Source organism: Penicillium roqueforti (genome assembly GCF_015533775.1).
Source record: "Penicillium roqueforti strain LCP96 04111 chromosome Unknown scaffold_54, whole genome shotgun sequence".
Classification (NCBI taxonomy): Eukaryota; Fungi; Ascomycota; class Eurotiomycetes; order Eurotiales; family Aspergillaceae; genus Penicillium; species Penicillium roqueforti.
The window spans coordinates 45,205-57,815 of NW_024067618.1; the positions used below are offsets into that span (position 1 = coordinate 45,205).

At 48.1% G+C, this 12,611-nt stretch overlaps 7 protein-coding genes across 7 annotated transcripts; 4 read left to right on the plus strand and 3 right to left on the minus strand.

Moving 5' to 3' along the window:
• Positions 1-1,045: 1,045 nt before the first annotated feature.
• On the minus strand, positions 1,046-2,634 carry trm82 (putative tRNA methyltransferase; the record flags this gene model as incomplete). Its single annotated transcript, XM_039077907.1, has 3 exons — positions 1,046-1,415; positions 1,470-2,147; positions 2,198-2,634. 3 exons carry the CDS (start codon positions 2,632-2,634, stop codon positions 1,046-1,048), a joined length of 1,485 nt encoding a protein of 494 aa, XP_038924380.1.
• Positions 2,635-2,941: 307 nt separating this feature from the next.
• LCP9604111_9632 (60S ribosomal protein uL10) lies at positions 2,942-3,948 on the plus strand (the record flags this gene model as incomplete). The annotated part of the gene is made up of 2 exons (XM_039077908.1): positions 2,942-2,994; positions 3,060-3,948. 2 exons carry the CDS (start codon positions 2,942-2,944, stop codon positions 3,946-3,948), a joined length of 942 nt encoding a protein of 313 aa, XP_038924381.1.
• Positions 3,949-5,687: 1,739 nt separating this feature from the next.
• LCP9604111_9633 (alpha/beta hydrolase) lies at positions 5,688-6,844 on the minus strand (the record flags this gene model as incomplete). Its single annotated transcript, XM_039077909.1, has 2 exons — positions 5,688-6,554; positions 6,611-6,844. The coding sequence occupies 2 exons, from the start codon at positions 6,842-6,844 to the stop codon at positions 5,688-5,690; spliced, it is 1,101 nt and encodes a 366-aa protein (XP_038924382.1).
• A 424-nt stretch (positions 6,845-7,268) lies between these two features.
• Positions 7,269-8,395, plus strand: LCP9604111_9634 (uncharacterized protein; the record flags this gene model as incomplete). Its single annotated transcript, XM_039077910.1, has 5 exons — positions 7,269-7,447; positions 7,506-7,690; positions 7,758-7,796; positions 7,849-7,939; positions 7,993-8,395. 5 exons carry the CDS (start codon positions 7,269-7,271, stop codon positions 8,393-8,395), a joined length of 897 nt encoding a protein of 298 aa, XP_038924383.1.
• Positions 8,396-9,068: 673 nt separating this feature from the next.
• On the minus strand, positions 9,069-9,377 carry LCP9604111_9635 (uncharacterized protein; the record flags this gene model as incomplete). The annotated part of the gene is made up of 1 exon (XM_039077911.1): positions 9,069-9,377. One exon carries the CDS (start codon positions 9,375-9,377, stop codon positions 9,069-9,071), a length of 309 nt encoding a protein of 102 aa, XP_038924384.1.
• A 215-nt stretch (positions 9,378-9,592) lies between these two features.
• LCP9604111_9636 (uncharacterized protein) lies at positions 9,593-10,147 on the plus strand (the record flags this gene model as incomplete). The annotated part of the gene is made up of 1 exon (XM_039077912.1): positions 9,593-10,147. The coding sequence occupies one exon, from the start codon at positions 9,593-9,595 to the stop codon at positions 10,145-10,147; it is 555 nt and encodes a 184-aa protein (XP_038924385.1).
• A 1,213-nt stretch (positions 10,148-11,360) lies between these two features.
• LCP9604111_9637 (uncharacterized protein) lies at positions 11,361-11,714 on the plus strand (the record flags this gene model as incomplete). The annotated part of the gene is made up of 1 exon (XM_039077913.1): positions 11,361-11,714. The coding sequence occupies one exon, from the start codon at positions 11,361-11,363 to the stop codon at positions 11,712-11,714; it is 354 nt and encodes a 117-aa protein (XP_038924386.1).
• Positions 11,715-12,611: the final 897 nt, after the last annotated feature.

Below are 12,611 nucleotides of genomic sequence, written 5' to 3' on the forward strand. Positions count from 1 at the left end.
ATGGAGGGGGGAAGTGGGATTATAAGAAGGTTCTCCGGGTACCGCGGCCCGTGATCATCGGAAAACATAGTGACAACGCTTTATACCCGTAGCATCATAAGTTCGTTTTCTTCCCGAGGTCTGTTTTTGCCAAAAAAAAAAAAAAAGAGAGAGAAATGGGCTATACATGGGTATTTTCATGTTTATTCGAATATAACTGGAATCCGAGTTATCACATCCATGAACATATTTGTGTGTTTCGCCATTGGTCATCACCGGTACAACTTGTTTCAGAGGTTGATCTATCCACCCTTCTATATCAATATATCAATTAGGACGTTACCCCAAGATACCCTGTTGCCGGTCACTACGATCATAGTATGACAGCCCTATGGTTACTCCGTAGCTCACAGGTCAGGCCACTGGAGCTCTCGGGAGCTTGAAGACGCTCTAGCCTGTTTCTAACCACCATAAGTATTGCTGAGAACCATGACTGGAGTTCGATTAGACAGGACCTTTTGTGGGATATCTTCGGCAGATCTAGGCTATTACGATAAATTATTGATGTCGCAGCCCTCGGGCCATCCTCTCAGGGTGTACTCTGACTTACTACCTACCTTGATGTGGGAATGGTAGATATAAAAGCAATCATATCTCCCCTTGCTGACCGAATAGCCTTCCTAAGAGAAGATTAGATCTCTCGCATCTTAGGACTTCTTTTGACCACACAGTCGAGGCACCACTCATTCGTAATGGCTATTCTTTGTTGCATACCCTAATCAATCTAATCAAGATATAAACCCAAAGACCAGGGTCAATCTCAGCAATATCCTATATGACACCCTCTCATGCGGACTTGTCAACCTATGTCTTGCTAAAGACAGTCAAAACGAAGATGGTATGTGTGAAAAGATACTAGAAATATATATTTTGATCTAGGTGAAGTGAATTTTGCGGCCATGCTCCCCCTCCCCTCCTTTGGACATAATGGAGATTGCTTGCTGCATTACATATGTATTTGGAAATCTAACTGATCATTTGCTGTACATTCATAAAAAGCATGCTTTCATTCGTCGTAATCACCTCTCTTCCGCAGGTTGCCCAAGTTGTACATTGAATCATTGAGCTCTTTCTGCTCTTTCTGCTCTATTATCGTAGGCAGACTTGAGGTGCCTTCGGAGTTGATTTTGATAACCATCGAGTCCTCTACAGGAATCCACTTTCCAGAATCAAGCCGGAATGTTTCGAGAAGAGGCTGGGAAGACGACTTCCAAGCACATGTCGAATCGGATTGGCGCAAAGTATCCACGGCAACAATAATAGAGCCTCTTGAATCAATACCGACCAGTTCAAGAACGTTTCCTGACAGCTGAAGTGTATCTTGGTGAGTTATCGTGTTGTCACTTTCGAGAGTGTAGCAAAGAAGTTTTGAAGACCTGCTCTCGACGTTAGGACAAATATAGATATCATCAATGGTTGTTAGAACGTACCCATCAAGTGCAACAAAGATAGCCTTCACAGAATCGGAATTGCCTGCCGTAGGCGCAAGGGAAACATCCCAAATGCCGCGCACCGTAGTCTCTCCCTCCGACCCGGGAAGCTGAATTTTTTGTAAAATCTGGTTTTCGAGCCAGTCCCACACAAGCAGATAGTTGTCGCCACCACCCGAGATGAGAACTTTAAGTTCGAAGGAAGGGACGCAAAGACTGCTGACAAATGAAGTGTGGCCAAAGCAGAATTGCTCAATTACATGCGCTTGGGGAACACCACGAGAGACACGGATGTGCTCATCGCGATCTCCAGTCAGGATGTAACTCCGCTTGCCAACGGCCGAGTCTGCAGGCCGGGTCACAGAGATTAATTCCGTCAACAACGAAACGTGACCAATGATGACTTGATGCTCGAAGTTCAGCACAGCCCGTTCTGCTTGGTTGGTCTTCGACAGAGCAGCCTGTCGCATTTGTTGCTCCAATGATTCAAGGTTGCGTTTTGTGTGCACCGTGAGGTTTGTGGCAGCTGGCTCATACGGCTTCGCTGGAGCCTGGACCTTCACGTACTCTCCGCTCGGAATGAGTGGGAAAGTGTACACATCTCCGAATTTGTCACCCGTCAAGATGTTGTTCTCATCGGGAGTCAGGGTAAGTGCAGAAAGCTTCTTGGGCATTGTACTATATATGATGAGTTTGGCGAACCTGCAGATAGAAAAACAGCCACTCACCGAGCACTCAATTGTTGGAGTTTGCCTTCGTTATCCAAACTCAGGACTCGGACACATTTGTCCTCAGAGGTCATGATCACTACATATTTGCCGTGGGCAACAGTCAAGAGAGGAATATTGGTCCAGGAGTTGGAAGCGTCCTTGTCCGAATTCTTAGGATTTGACTCCAATTTGGCATCCTTCTGTTCCTCGGAGGGTGAAGACAGCTTCCTTCGCTTTTCTCGGGGACCTTGGCTTTCAGATGCGGGAGCCGCGTCAGAGCTTTTATCATCCGCATTCGCATCTACGGATTGAGGCCACACATCCAGGCGCTGACCACTAGTTGCATCGTAAGAGTAGAGATTGCGTCCAGCGGTGGCAATAAGAATATCCGATTGGCCTGCTGACTGCCTGTTGACATATCGCAGACACTGGAATGGGTGTTGGAGACCGGCCATGATGAAGTCTTTGATTCACAGAGTGAAAATGATCAACGATCTCACAAATAAACCAATTGCGTACTACTAATTGTAGTCAAGAAGACAACAAATAACAGTAATCGCTCCCGAGATTCCTCTGATCGAATTCCGGCCATGTCTGTCCATCATGGGCGGGTCTACTTTCGGAACCACGTGACCCACTAGCGAGCGCACCACCAAAATTGATTCCCCCGAACCGCACACCTCTTCTTTTTTTCTCTTCCATTAACCACCACAACAATAGACTTTCCCTTAAACAACCTATCTTCACTGAAATCAAGAAGAAATGGGGGGCAAGTCCGCAACCAAGTCCGCTTACTTTGAGAAGCTGCGTGCTCTGTTAGTTTCTCAATGGCGCCTAGCAATTGACTCCATTCAAAAATTCTAACAATCTTCTGTTATAGTCTCAATGAGTACAGCACCATCTTCATCGTGGGAGTTGACAATGTCAGCTCTCAGCAGATGCACGAGATCCGTATCGCTCTCCGTGGAGAGGCCGTCGTCCTGATGGGTAAGAACACCATGGTTCGTCGTGCCCTCAAGGGTTTCGTCACTGAGAACCCCGAGTGGGAGCGTCTGCTTCCCCACGTCCGTGGCAACGTTGGTTTCATCTTCACCAACGGTGACCTCAAGTCTATCAAGACTAAGATTCTTGCCAACCGTGTCGCTGCTCCCGCTCGTGCTGGTGCCGTCGCCCCCGATGATGTGTGGATCCCCGCTGGTAACACTGGTATGGAGCCCGGTAAGACCGCCTTCTTCCAGGCTCTCGGTGTCCCCACCAAGATTGCCCGTGGTACCATTGAGATTGTTTCCGACCTCAAGCTCGTTGAGGCTGGCAACAAGGTCGGTGCCTCCGAGGCTACCCTCCTTAACCTGTTGAACATCTCTCCGTTCACCTACGGTATGACCATCGCCCAGGTCTACGAGAACGGTCAGTGCTTCGGCGCTGAGGTTCTTGACATCACCGATGAGCAGCTCTTGGCCGCCTTCTCCCAGGCTATCGCTACCATCACCGCTGTCTCCCTGGCTGCCAACTACCCCACCCTGCCTTCCGTTATCCACTCTCTCATCAACGGATACAAGAAGGTCCTCGCTGTCGCCGTCAGCACCGATTACAGCTGGCCCGAGATTGATGATCTCAAGGACCGCATCGCCAACCCCGATGCGTACGCCTCTGCTGCGCCTGTCGCCGCTGCCGCCGCCACCTCCGGCGGTGACGCCCCTGCCGCCGCAGCTCCTGCTGAGGATGAAGAGGAGTCCGATGAGGACATGGGCTTCGGTCTCTTCGACTAAGCGCCCTCTCGACGGGATGCGGATGCCATGTATTAGATTTACTTGAACTGGCGCTTGAAATAGCGACCAGGAATGAAAAAACATGTCTTGGCAATGGATTTCCCTCGGAAACCTAGGACTCGTATGATGGACGTAGCTACGCCCATTGTTCGTTTCCACGGAATTGGTGAGTTTTCAATCCCCCACCCCCTTTTTGCTCCTACCCCTTGCACACCCACCACCTCATATCACCCTGGCGGATGATTATAAATTTTTAACCCCGAGCATTTACGCCCCCCTCCGGGGCGCTCTGAAGATTAAATTAATGCAACAACAACACTCTAATTTTTTGATGACGCCATGCCTTTACCCTCACACATGCTTTTGACTTTTGACACATTTCACTGAATTTGCAAACAATTGCTAACTTGTGACAAGATTACAGACGCTCTCCATACGACCTGCGATAGTAGTACCGATATGTTGTCGCCGTAGACAATTGTGTAGTTGGGTGGCTGTCGGAAATCCTGTTCGCTATCTCTATTTGTGCAGCTGCCGTAATAGATGGTTGCTCAATGAAAAATCGTTCTCTCTTCGAACTTATTGTTCCTGTTCGTAATGGTACCCACCAGCGTGTAACTGGTTAACAGTACAACATAGGATTACGCATGTTTTGTCTAGCAACTCCATATGAAAGGTACATAAATCCAACATGCATAACGTCGATATTTCACTCTCCAACTAGACACTCCGTACTCCGTGGTGGATGGGAAATGTGATCGATCCACTTGATTATGAGACACTCTAATAGCGCAACTTACCCTCGATCGATCAAACGGCATTCCGATCGCTGCTGCCTCGGATCGGTCGATTCCCGCGGTGGATGCGGATAATGTATTAAAATGACCTTGTAGGAAAGGGAAATCCCATCACGGTCTCTATTTCTCAGAGACTAGATCCAATGACTGGAATGAGAGGTCATGGCGAGGTCTCAGTAAGGCATACGGCTCGTAAACTACATGCGGTCTTTCGCTTGCTTTGAGAACTATGCCCCTTATTCCTCGCCCCGCTGAGTGAAGCCGTCCGCTGAAAAACAGATCCTTTCAATGCAAGTTTTAGCGTGGCTGTACTAGAGGACTCCTGGGACATGGCAGAAAAGCGGATAGAGCACGGGCTCGTTCTCAACGGCTTGCCATTGGGAGTTGCTGGGAATTACGGTGTAAAGGCGGCCGTTTCTAGCGCCAGAAGCTGTTCTTTTCGGTGTCATTTTCGACAGGTCTTAAGTTTTATATTAGTGAATTTCCTTTTCGCGTTAGCTTTGCCTTTTGGGGCTTAGCGTCCTCGTAACCTCCCGACCTCGGGAGGTCCCCGCTGATATAACCCGCTCGTTGTTGCCCAGGTGCCTAATATCGGCTTTGTTAGAATCTGCAGGAAGTGAGACAACCTTGAACAAAGAACAGGAGCCACCTCATACTGCTAACTCCAAGAGGAAATGACAGGAGAAGAGTTCCCCAGGCAACCTGCGACAGCCTGAGCAATTACGCGCCCAATCTGACCTAGATAGCCTGGAGCGAAGGGCTGAAGAAAGAGACGCCTGTAATACAAGAGCACTTCAAAATCTTTTAATATTATATGGAGGCACAAGCTATTTATTCGAACTCTGAGCATGTCCCAAAATAACCTCGTGCTTTGACAGACGAGATATCTTAACAGACCAGGTAGTGTAGCAAAAAAAAAAAAACAATTTTCGCATCCACAAGTTACGTCCGCTCCATCCACTGCTGCAGAACATCAGCAACTTGCAAACTATTTTTCTCCATGAACACCAAATGTCCATTTCCATGGATGCCGATATCCGCCAGCTGGAGATGTTGCGCCGGGACACCTGCCTGTTGCAGAAACCGGACTGTGCACCAGTCATACGGCGCGTGGTAAGACGATTCGGTCGTCAGGACCAGGACGGGCACATGGGCAAGATTGACGAGCTGTCTCGGTGCGGGGGAATCGGCCTGGATTACGCAGTCGGAATACAGCGACGAGTTGGAAGGGATAACATGCTTCACGAGGTCGACCGGATCGGCCACGGCGGGCGAATAGGTTAGGGGGATGTCAGTAAGCCCGTAGGCGCGCGTGGAGGAGTTGCTGAAGATTGCGTCCTGGAACGGAGGGCCGGTGGGTTCGATCGAGACGATGGAGTGAACGAGATCCGGGCGCACATCCGCAATGAGCCAGGGCATACATCCGCCCTGGGAATGGGAGAGGAGGATGACTGGGGATCCGATGGTGTCAAGCAGGGCGGCGCCGGCGGCCTGGACGGTCGACTGCTGGTAGGTTGCTGAATTGAGGAATTCGACTGTCGAGGAATAGTAAGTGTCGAAATTCCGGTCGCCCATGACGCCCGTCCCGTTCCATTGGGTGTGCAGGGACGCTTGCCGCCAGAGGTTGTATAGCTTCGGTGCGGTAAAGCGCTGCTGCAACACCTCGGCACTGTAGGTGCTCAGCGTTCCATTGCCAGGGAACCAGGCACTGCGGCCGCGGAAGGTTTGATCGATGATATAGCATGCATATCCCTGAGAGAGAAAGTAAGACGCCCAGCCTTCCCCTCCATCTGGCTTGTTGAGCCAATTCTGCCAACATCACGGTTAACCTCTAGGAAGGGAGAGAATGGTTCAATGATACGTACGGTGCCTGTTTGAGCTTGTCCATGGATGAAGACAATTGGATACGGCTTGGTAACACCCGCGGCCGGTGTCAGTTTTTCCACGTACATCTGATCCGCAAAGATATGTTGGCCAGCATCATTCAGAATATATTGTCCTCCAACATACATGTACGATCGCTGGGCTGGCACCTCACCGCACCAGCCTGAAGCCGCGACAATTGCCCAGATCAATAATAATCCTGTCTTGATATGCATTTTAAGGGGATGGCCAGGGGTCAACGAAACGACAAGGATCATCAGTCAATTTATTTACCGGATTTCCTCCGCGGTCGGCCTTCTTGTTGGCCCCCACACGGGAACTACATACTAACGGAGAGATGGGGAGTTCACTAGTTAGAAGCTAGGAAATATCTCCGTAAATGGATCCTGAATCCTTCGATCTTGGAATTTCTTTTATGAGTAATGCTTGGAAAATGGTTGGGAAGTGCTCCCTTATGAGGAAGTTTCTGTCTCTTCTTTCCCTCTTGCTTACTTCGGACTTCCAGAGGCTTCAAAGGCCATGGATTCTACCCTCATCATTCTTTGGGTATTTACCTGGGTGGCAATTGGCTTAATTGTCCTTCGGCTGTTAGCGCGGAAGTTGAGAGGATACCAGTTCGTCCTAGGCGATTATTTCGCAATGGGAGCGATTCTCTGTGCTGTCATACGCCTCGCCTTGGTTCATGTTATTCTCATCTGGGGAACCAACAATATGTCTGGCACATTCAGACGCACGCACGTTTTTACCCCCGAGGACATTCGTCGTAGAGAGATCGCGAGCAAATTCGTGCTCACCAATCGAGTGTTCTATAATTCATAGTACGTGAGTTAAACGGAATTCAAGGTCGGCTATTTCTCTTTCTCATATTTCTTTTAGTCTCTGGTTGCAAAAGTTGGTTCTGCTTGATACCTATCGCAGACTGCTCAGGCAACTTCGCTGGGAGAAGGTCACGATGATCTCCTATATTGGTATATTCGCAGCGACGTATGTAACCGTACAGACTGTGACTTTCACGGAGTGTGATCCAATCAGTCATTACTGGATCGTATTACCGGATCCTGGTATTTCTTTCCCTCTTCTAATTTCTCTCTTATTTTCGTGTTTCCTTGAACCTTCTAACCAATACAGGCAAATGCTGCCAGGCACAGCTCCAATTGATCGTCCTCGGTATGCTTCCAGTCGGAAAGATCGGTTCAATGTAATACCTCTAACATTCTAGTTTCCTCAGGTGTATTGAATGTCATCACCGATATTATGCTTATCGCCTTGCCGATTCCAATCCTGGTTCTGGTTAAACGATCCGCTGTTGAGTAAGTCTACCCATATCACCATATGAATTTCGTTGACGAGCTCTCTCCGTTAGAAAAATCCAGCTAGCGGTCCTCTTCGCCGTCGGTCTCTTCATCGTCGCAATCACCATCGTTAGACTACCTCAAAACGTCAAAAATCCCACTGTACAAGTGAACAGAACGACTTGGGCATCCGTCGAGTTGCTCGCTGCCGCTATCGTAGCCAACGCTCCGGTTCTGTACGGACTTCTGAAGGGACGGAGCCAAAGGTCCAAGTACGCCGCATCAGGAGCCGGATCAACTGGGCCGTCGTGGCAGGGACTTCAAAAGAGGTCGGCAAACGAGCTCGAATTAGAACTGCAACGAATCAGTCACAGTGTGGGAGGGCCTGTTCTCGGTTCAAAGATATCATCCAGCCATTATTTGGAGATCGATGGCGGGAGTAGTCAGTCGTTGACTCGAAGCCTAGATAAGTAGGGAAAAACTCGTACGGAGTATAACAGAAAGGGCTTCAAGCCGAGCTAAACGTGGACTTTATAGTCATTCGGTTTATTCGGAATTGTCCAGTGTAGCACTAGGTGCCCAATATTATTGCTGATCCCCTTTTGGCCCTACCCAAAGGTAAGATTCGGTGGTCTCCTAGGTACGGAGTGCGCTGTGTCAGCGACTTTCAATACAAGCTTGTAGACATGTTGCGTATCGAATTATCTGTCAATTCCCCCTATTAGGGAATATCAAAAGCGTAAATTTTACTTCTAGACAATTTGCCTTTTGCAACATCCTTTTAACGGGTGGTCGCCTGTATCAATCATGCTAAGATCCGCTAAGCTAGGAAAGCTTTCCCCTCTGCTCTCTGCGTTCCCTTCTCTCTAAGCCTCGCACCGTAGGTCCATATGAGAAAAGGCGCTAGCAAACCGAAGCCAATCATGATGAACGCCAATGTGCTATTTCCCCATCCGTATTCAAGACGATCATATAGAGCCGGCGCGAATATAGGGAAGCAAAAACCCAAGATACTTCGCAAGAATTGACTAGAGACATTCGCTGACGCCACGTATTCCCTGTAGGACTCTATAACATACTGCTGTATGGCTTGATTACTGAGAATCACTCCACAACCAAACACCGATGCTCCAATGCCGACGACGATTCACGGAGCCATTGCTTCCGCTGTCCAGCCATACCATGATAGACCAGCTACTAGGAAAACAATCCCTGGGAAAATCAAGGGAATTCGATATTCAGGTGCCGTCTGTCCTCGCTTGTGTGTCAGATACTTCCAGAGCCAGTCGGTGACTCGAGCGCCACCAGGAGAGCCGACAGTATAGCCGAGAACAATAGCGACATAATGAACGCCACTGATCAACACCGATTGATGATATCTCTTTGTCCAGAGGGAGGCAAAGCTGGTGAGGACAAAGAAGAGAACGCCATCGTTGTAGGCGAGGAAGATAGCCATGATTTGAATAGTTGACTGAGTCGCCATCATCTAATACGGGCGCGCGAGACTATAGCAGAGCTTCCTTGCCAGTGGTTGATTGTGAACATCGGTCTTGATATGAAAAAGGCCTGCTTGTCTCCTTTTGTAATTTGATGGCCTTTCGATGAAGCAACAAACGATGATAAGTTTCCGGAAAGAAAAAAATCGCATAGATAACCAAAGCAGCATCGAAGATGGAAACAACCCAGAAAAGCCACCTCCATCCGATTTTTGTCGTGATGATACCGCCGAGGATAGGGCCAATAGCCGGACCCAACAAGGCACGAAAGTTGCGATCGCATAAGAATGACCGCGCTGCTCCGGACGCCAACAGTCTGCCAGCACCAGCGCTGTGGTTGCAAACTCTGTACCGGCTCCCAGGCCACTCAGAATCCGCCCAGCCAGTAAAAGGCCCCTGGTGTGAGCAAAGGCGCAAATATGTTCCACAGTATATACCAGGTCGAAGACAAGATCCATACCCATCGATGACCGAACACTTCGGCCAAGAGAGCGAGAACCATCGGTCCAAAGGCAAAAACAAGCACGAAAATCGAGACCACCATGTTGGCTTCGCTCTCACTGATGCCGAGGCCGTCACCAATATTGTTCAAGGCGGGTGCCAGCATGGATGCACTGATAAGGATCACCATGCCCCCCATGGAGCACAGCAAAGTGATGGCCCATCGCTTGGACAGGGACCAATTGAATTGACATGCAGGATCGCCTGGACCCTTCCATTCTACCAGTAATTCGTCGCTTGCAGGATCGGGATCGATATGTATCCGTACTTCGCTCAGCTCGGATGTACTTGGTTTTTCCATTTCATTTATATGATCAATATGATAATAGATGCAATGAAAAGCAAATCGTTACTATCTACGAAAATACAGAAGACGGGGAAAGCAACAGTTGATACTGATTTACACTACGGAGTACCTGGCCAGGCTTGGTTACAACGAACAAAGAATAGTCTTCCAAAAGTGCAGGGGTTAGCAGTCATTCACGTTGCTTCCGGATCATCTATTGTCCAAATGAAAGAGACACCTGATCTAACTTATCTAATCTGATCTAGAAATTGGGCCTCGAAACTAACTGTTGAGGTGCAATAGCTGCCTGATGCATCCCTGCTAGGTCCCTGTCGTCAATCGAATATGATTCGCCCAAGTATCTTTGCCATTACTAGCAAAACATCGAAGCTTACTGAACACACCGTAAAAGATTCTTATTTTGATTGTTTCCTTACAGTTGGATGTGTGAGTAAAGACCCGCGAAGAGATACTATTGTTGCTACTTTTCGAAGGACGGTTCAGGAGGTTTAAGATACGGCCGGAATCATGTCGGCCCTCCTCTCGAACATGATGGTTTGCTGGGCCTTCGGGATTTCAAATACTGGATTTAGACATGATTCTGAACAAACATTTGGACGGATATTGTGTTGGAAGAGAGCTAGGCCGAATGCCTTAATATTTTGGCGCTAGAGCTCTGGCGAAAGGAATCGACTATAGCCTTCTTACTGATTGTTCTCTGGGATTTCAATCAATTTGAAACGGTTAAGCCAACCCAATGATCACTATTTCCTCTAAATCAGTATCTACCGTTTAACTGTTCCATTTGGAGCTCTGACTAGCCATCGAAATTAATTTCGCTCTGTAACATAAATGCAGATAAAGATTCTATACCATGTGCTTTTGCTAGATGAGAAACCTTGCTGCCATTGCACACTCCCTCGCTACGGTGACGGTATGTATGTCCATGGGGCATCCAGTTGATCTTCGATGTCTTCAATGCGCAGTTATTTGGGCCAAATGAGAATCTCACGTAAGTCTTCATTGCATCACGTGCCTTCTGTGTACCCATTAAAAGATCTATCGTTCCCTCTACGCTTTCCGAGTGTTTTCGATAGCCTCTTCAGTTCATAATTATTTAACTAGGCAATAAGTCCTCAGTTATCAAGTCTTCAAAATGGCCCAAAATGAGGATATCAACCCACGCCCATTCAACCCCCGCCCATTCTGTCCCGATCCCCTAGTCATCGAGCCTCAGCAACGTATTAAGCAGCTTAGAGAATACCTGGAAGATCCGGCTCCCAAAATGCAACGCCACAGAACTAACATTCAAGGACTCATCCGAATGTATGAGACTGGGGAACTCGGGCCCCTTGTCTTTCCTGGTCAGGAGACGATCTGGATCTGTGAGGGGAAGATCATGGATCCGCCGCCTCGCCTTGATGACCTTGTGCACATTATTCCACATTCTGCCGTATGGGCCGAGGACAGTCTCTACCTTCTACCTTCGCTACATTTTAATAATTCCTAACCATTCATCTAGGGATTATATCAACAGTTGATGCAGCAGATTCCTCCCCAGATAACTACCTTGAAATAGTGATCGAAATAGTGATGTGGTATAGTGGCCTAGGATTGATCTGAACCAGAGGGATGAGTCTCCGTGGCGCACTGGAACTACTATATCTCGTTGATTATCGTTGTCAGTGCAGTCCTACATAATTAGTCAAAGTTTACGATGGTTGCCTTCGAAGAGAACCTCGCAGTAGGAAGTAACTCATGTAAGACTATCAGGGTGAATATATAATCTGGAAGCAATCCTAACAAACATCGCTTGGCCACATGGAATTAATTGCTTAATCACAACGGTGCTATTAGGTTACTAAGATACCATATTGGAAGCATTCAGTTCGCCTTTACCAACTTGATAATAAAAGAGCCCTACACAAGGTGGAGTCACAGTGCAGACCTACTGGCTGAATTCCATTTTACCAGAAACAGCTCCAGTGCACTGAACATTTCCATTGTAATACAGCAAAGGAACCTTCGAAGTTCAAGTTCCTCTCAGAGCATCGCCACTGTAACAGAGTCTAGGAACAAGAAGGCTCTCTCATGATATGCCTGAGATAGCGTCCGATTGTACCTTCTTGTCTCTTTTCGGCACATTTTCATGTATACCTGTGTAGGTGCAAAACCAACGTCTAGGGCAACGTATACCTTCTGACCTGATAGAAGAAGTGACCGGAAAACTGGAGTTGCAACGTAGCCCACGCGTGGTATGAAGGTGACCGCCGTACTCGTACTTATGTGTTGGTTCCGTCACAACTTCCGTGGATGTATAGAGAACTCGATTGTCGTGTTCGAACGATAATTTGAGCATCTCCCTGGATCTAGAACGGGATGACTAACCTCAATCCTAATTCGTGTG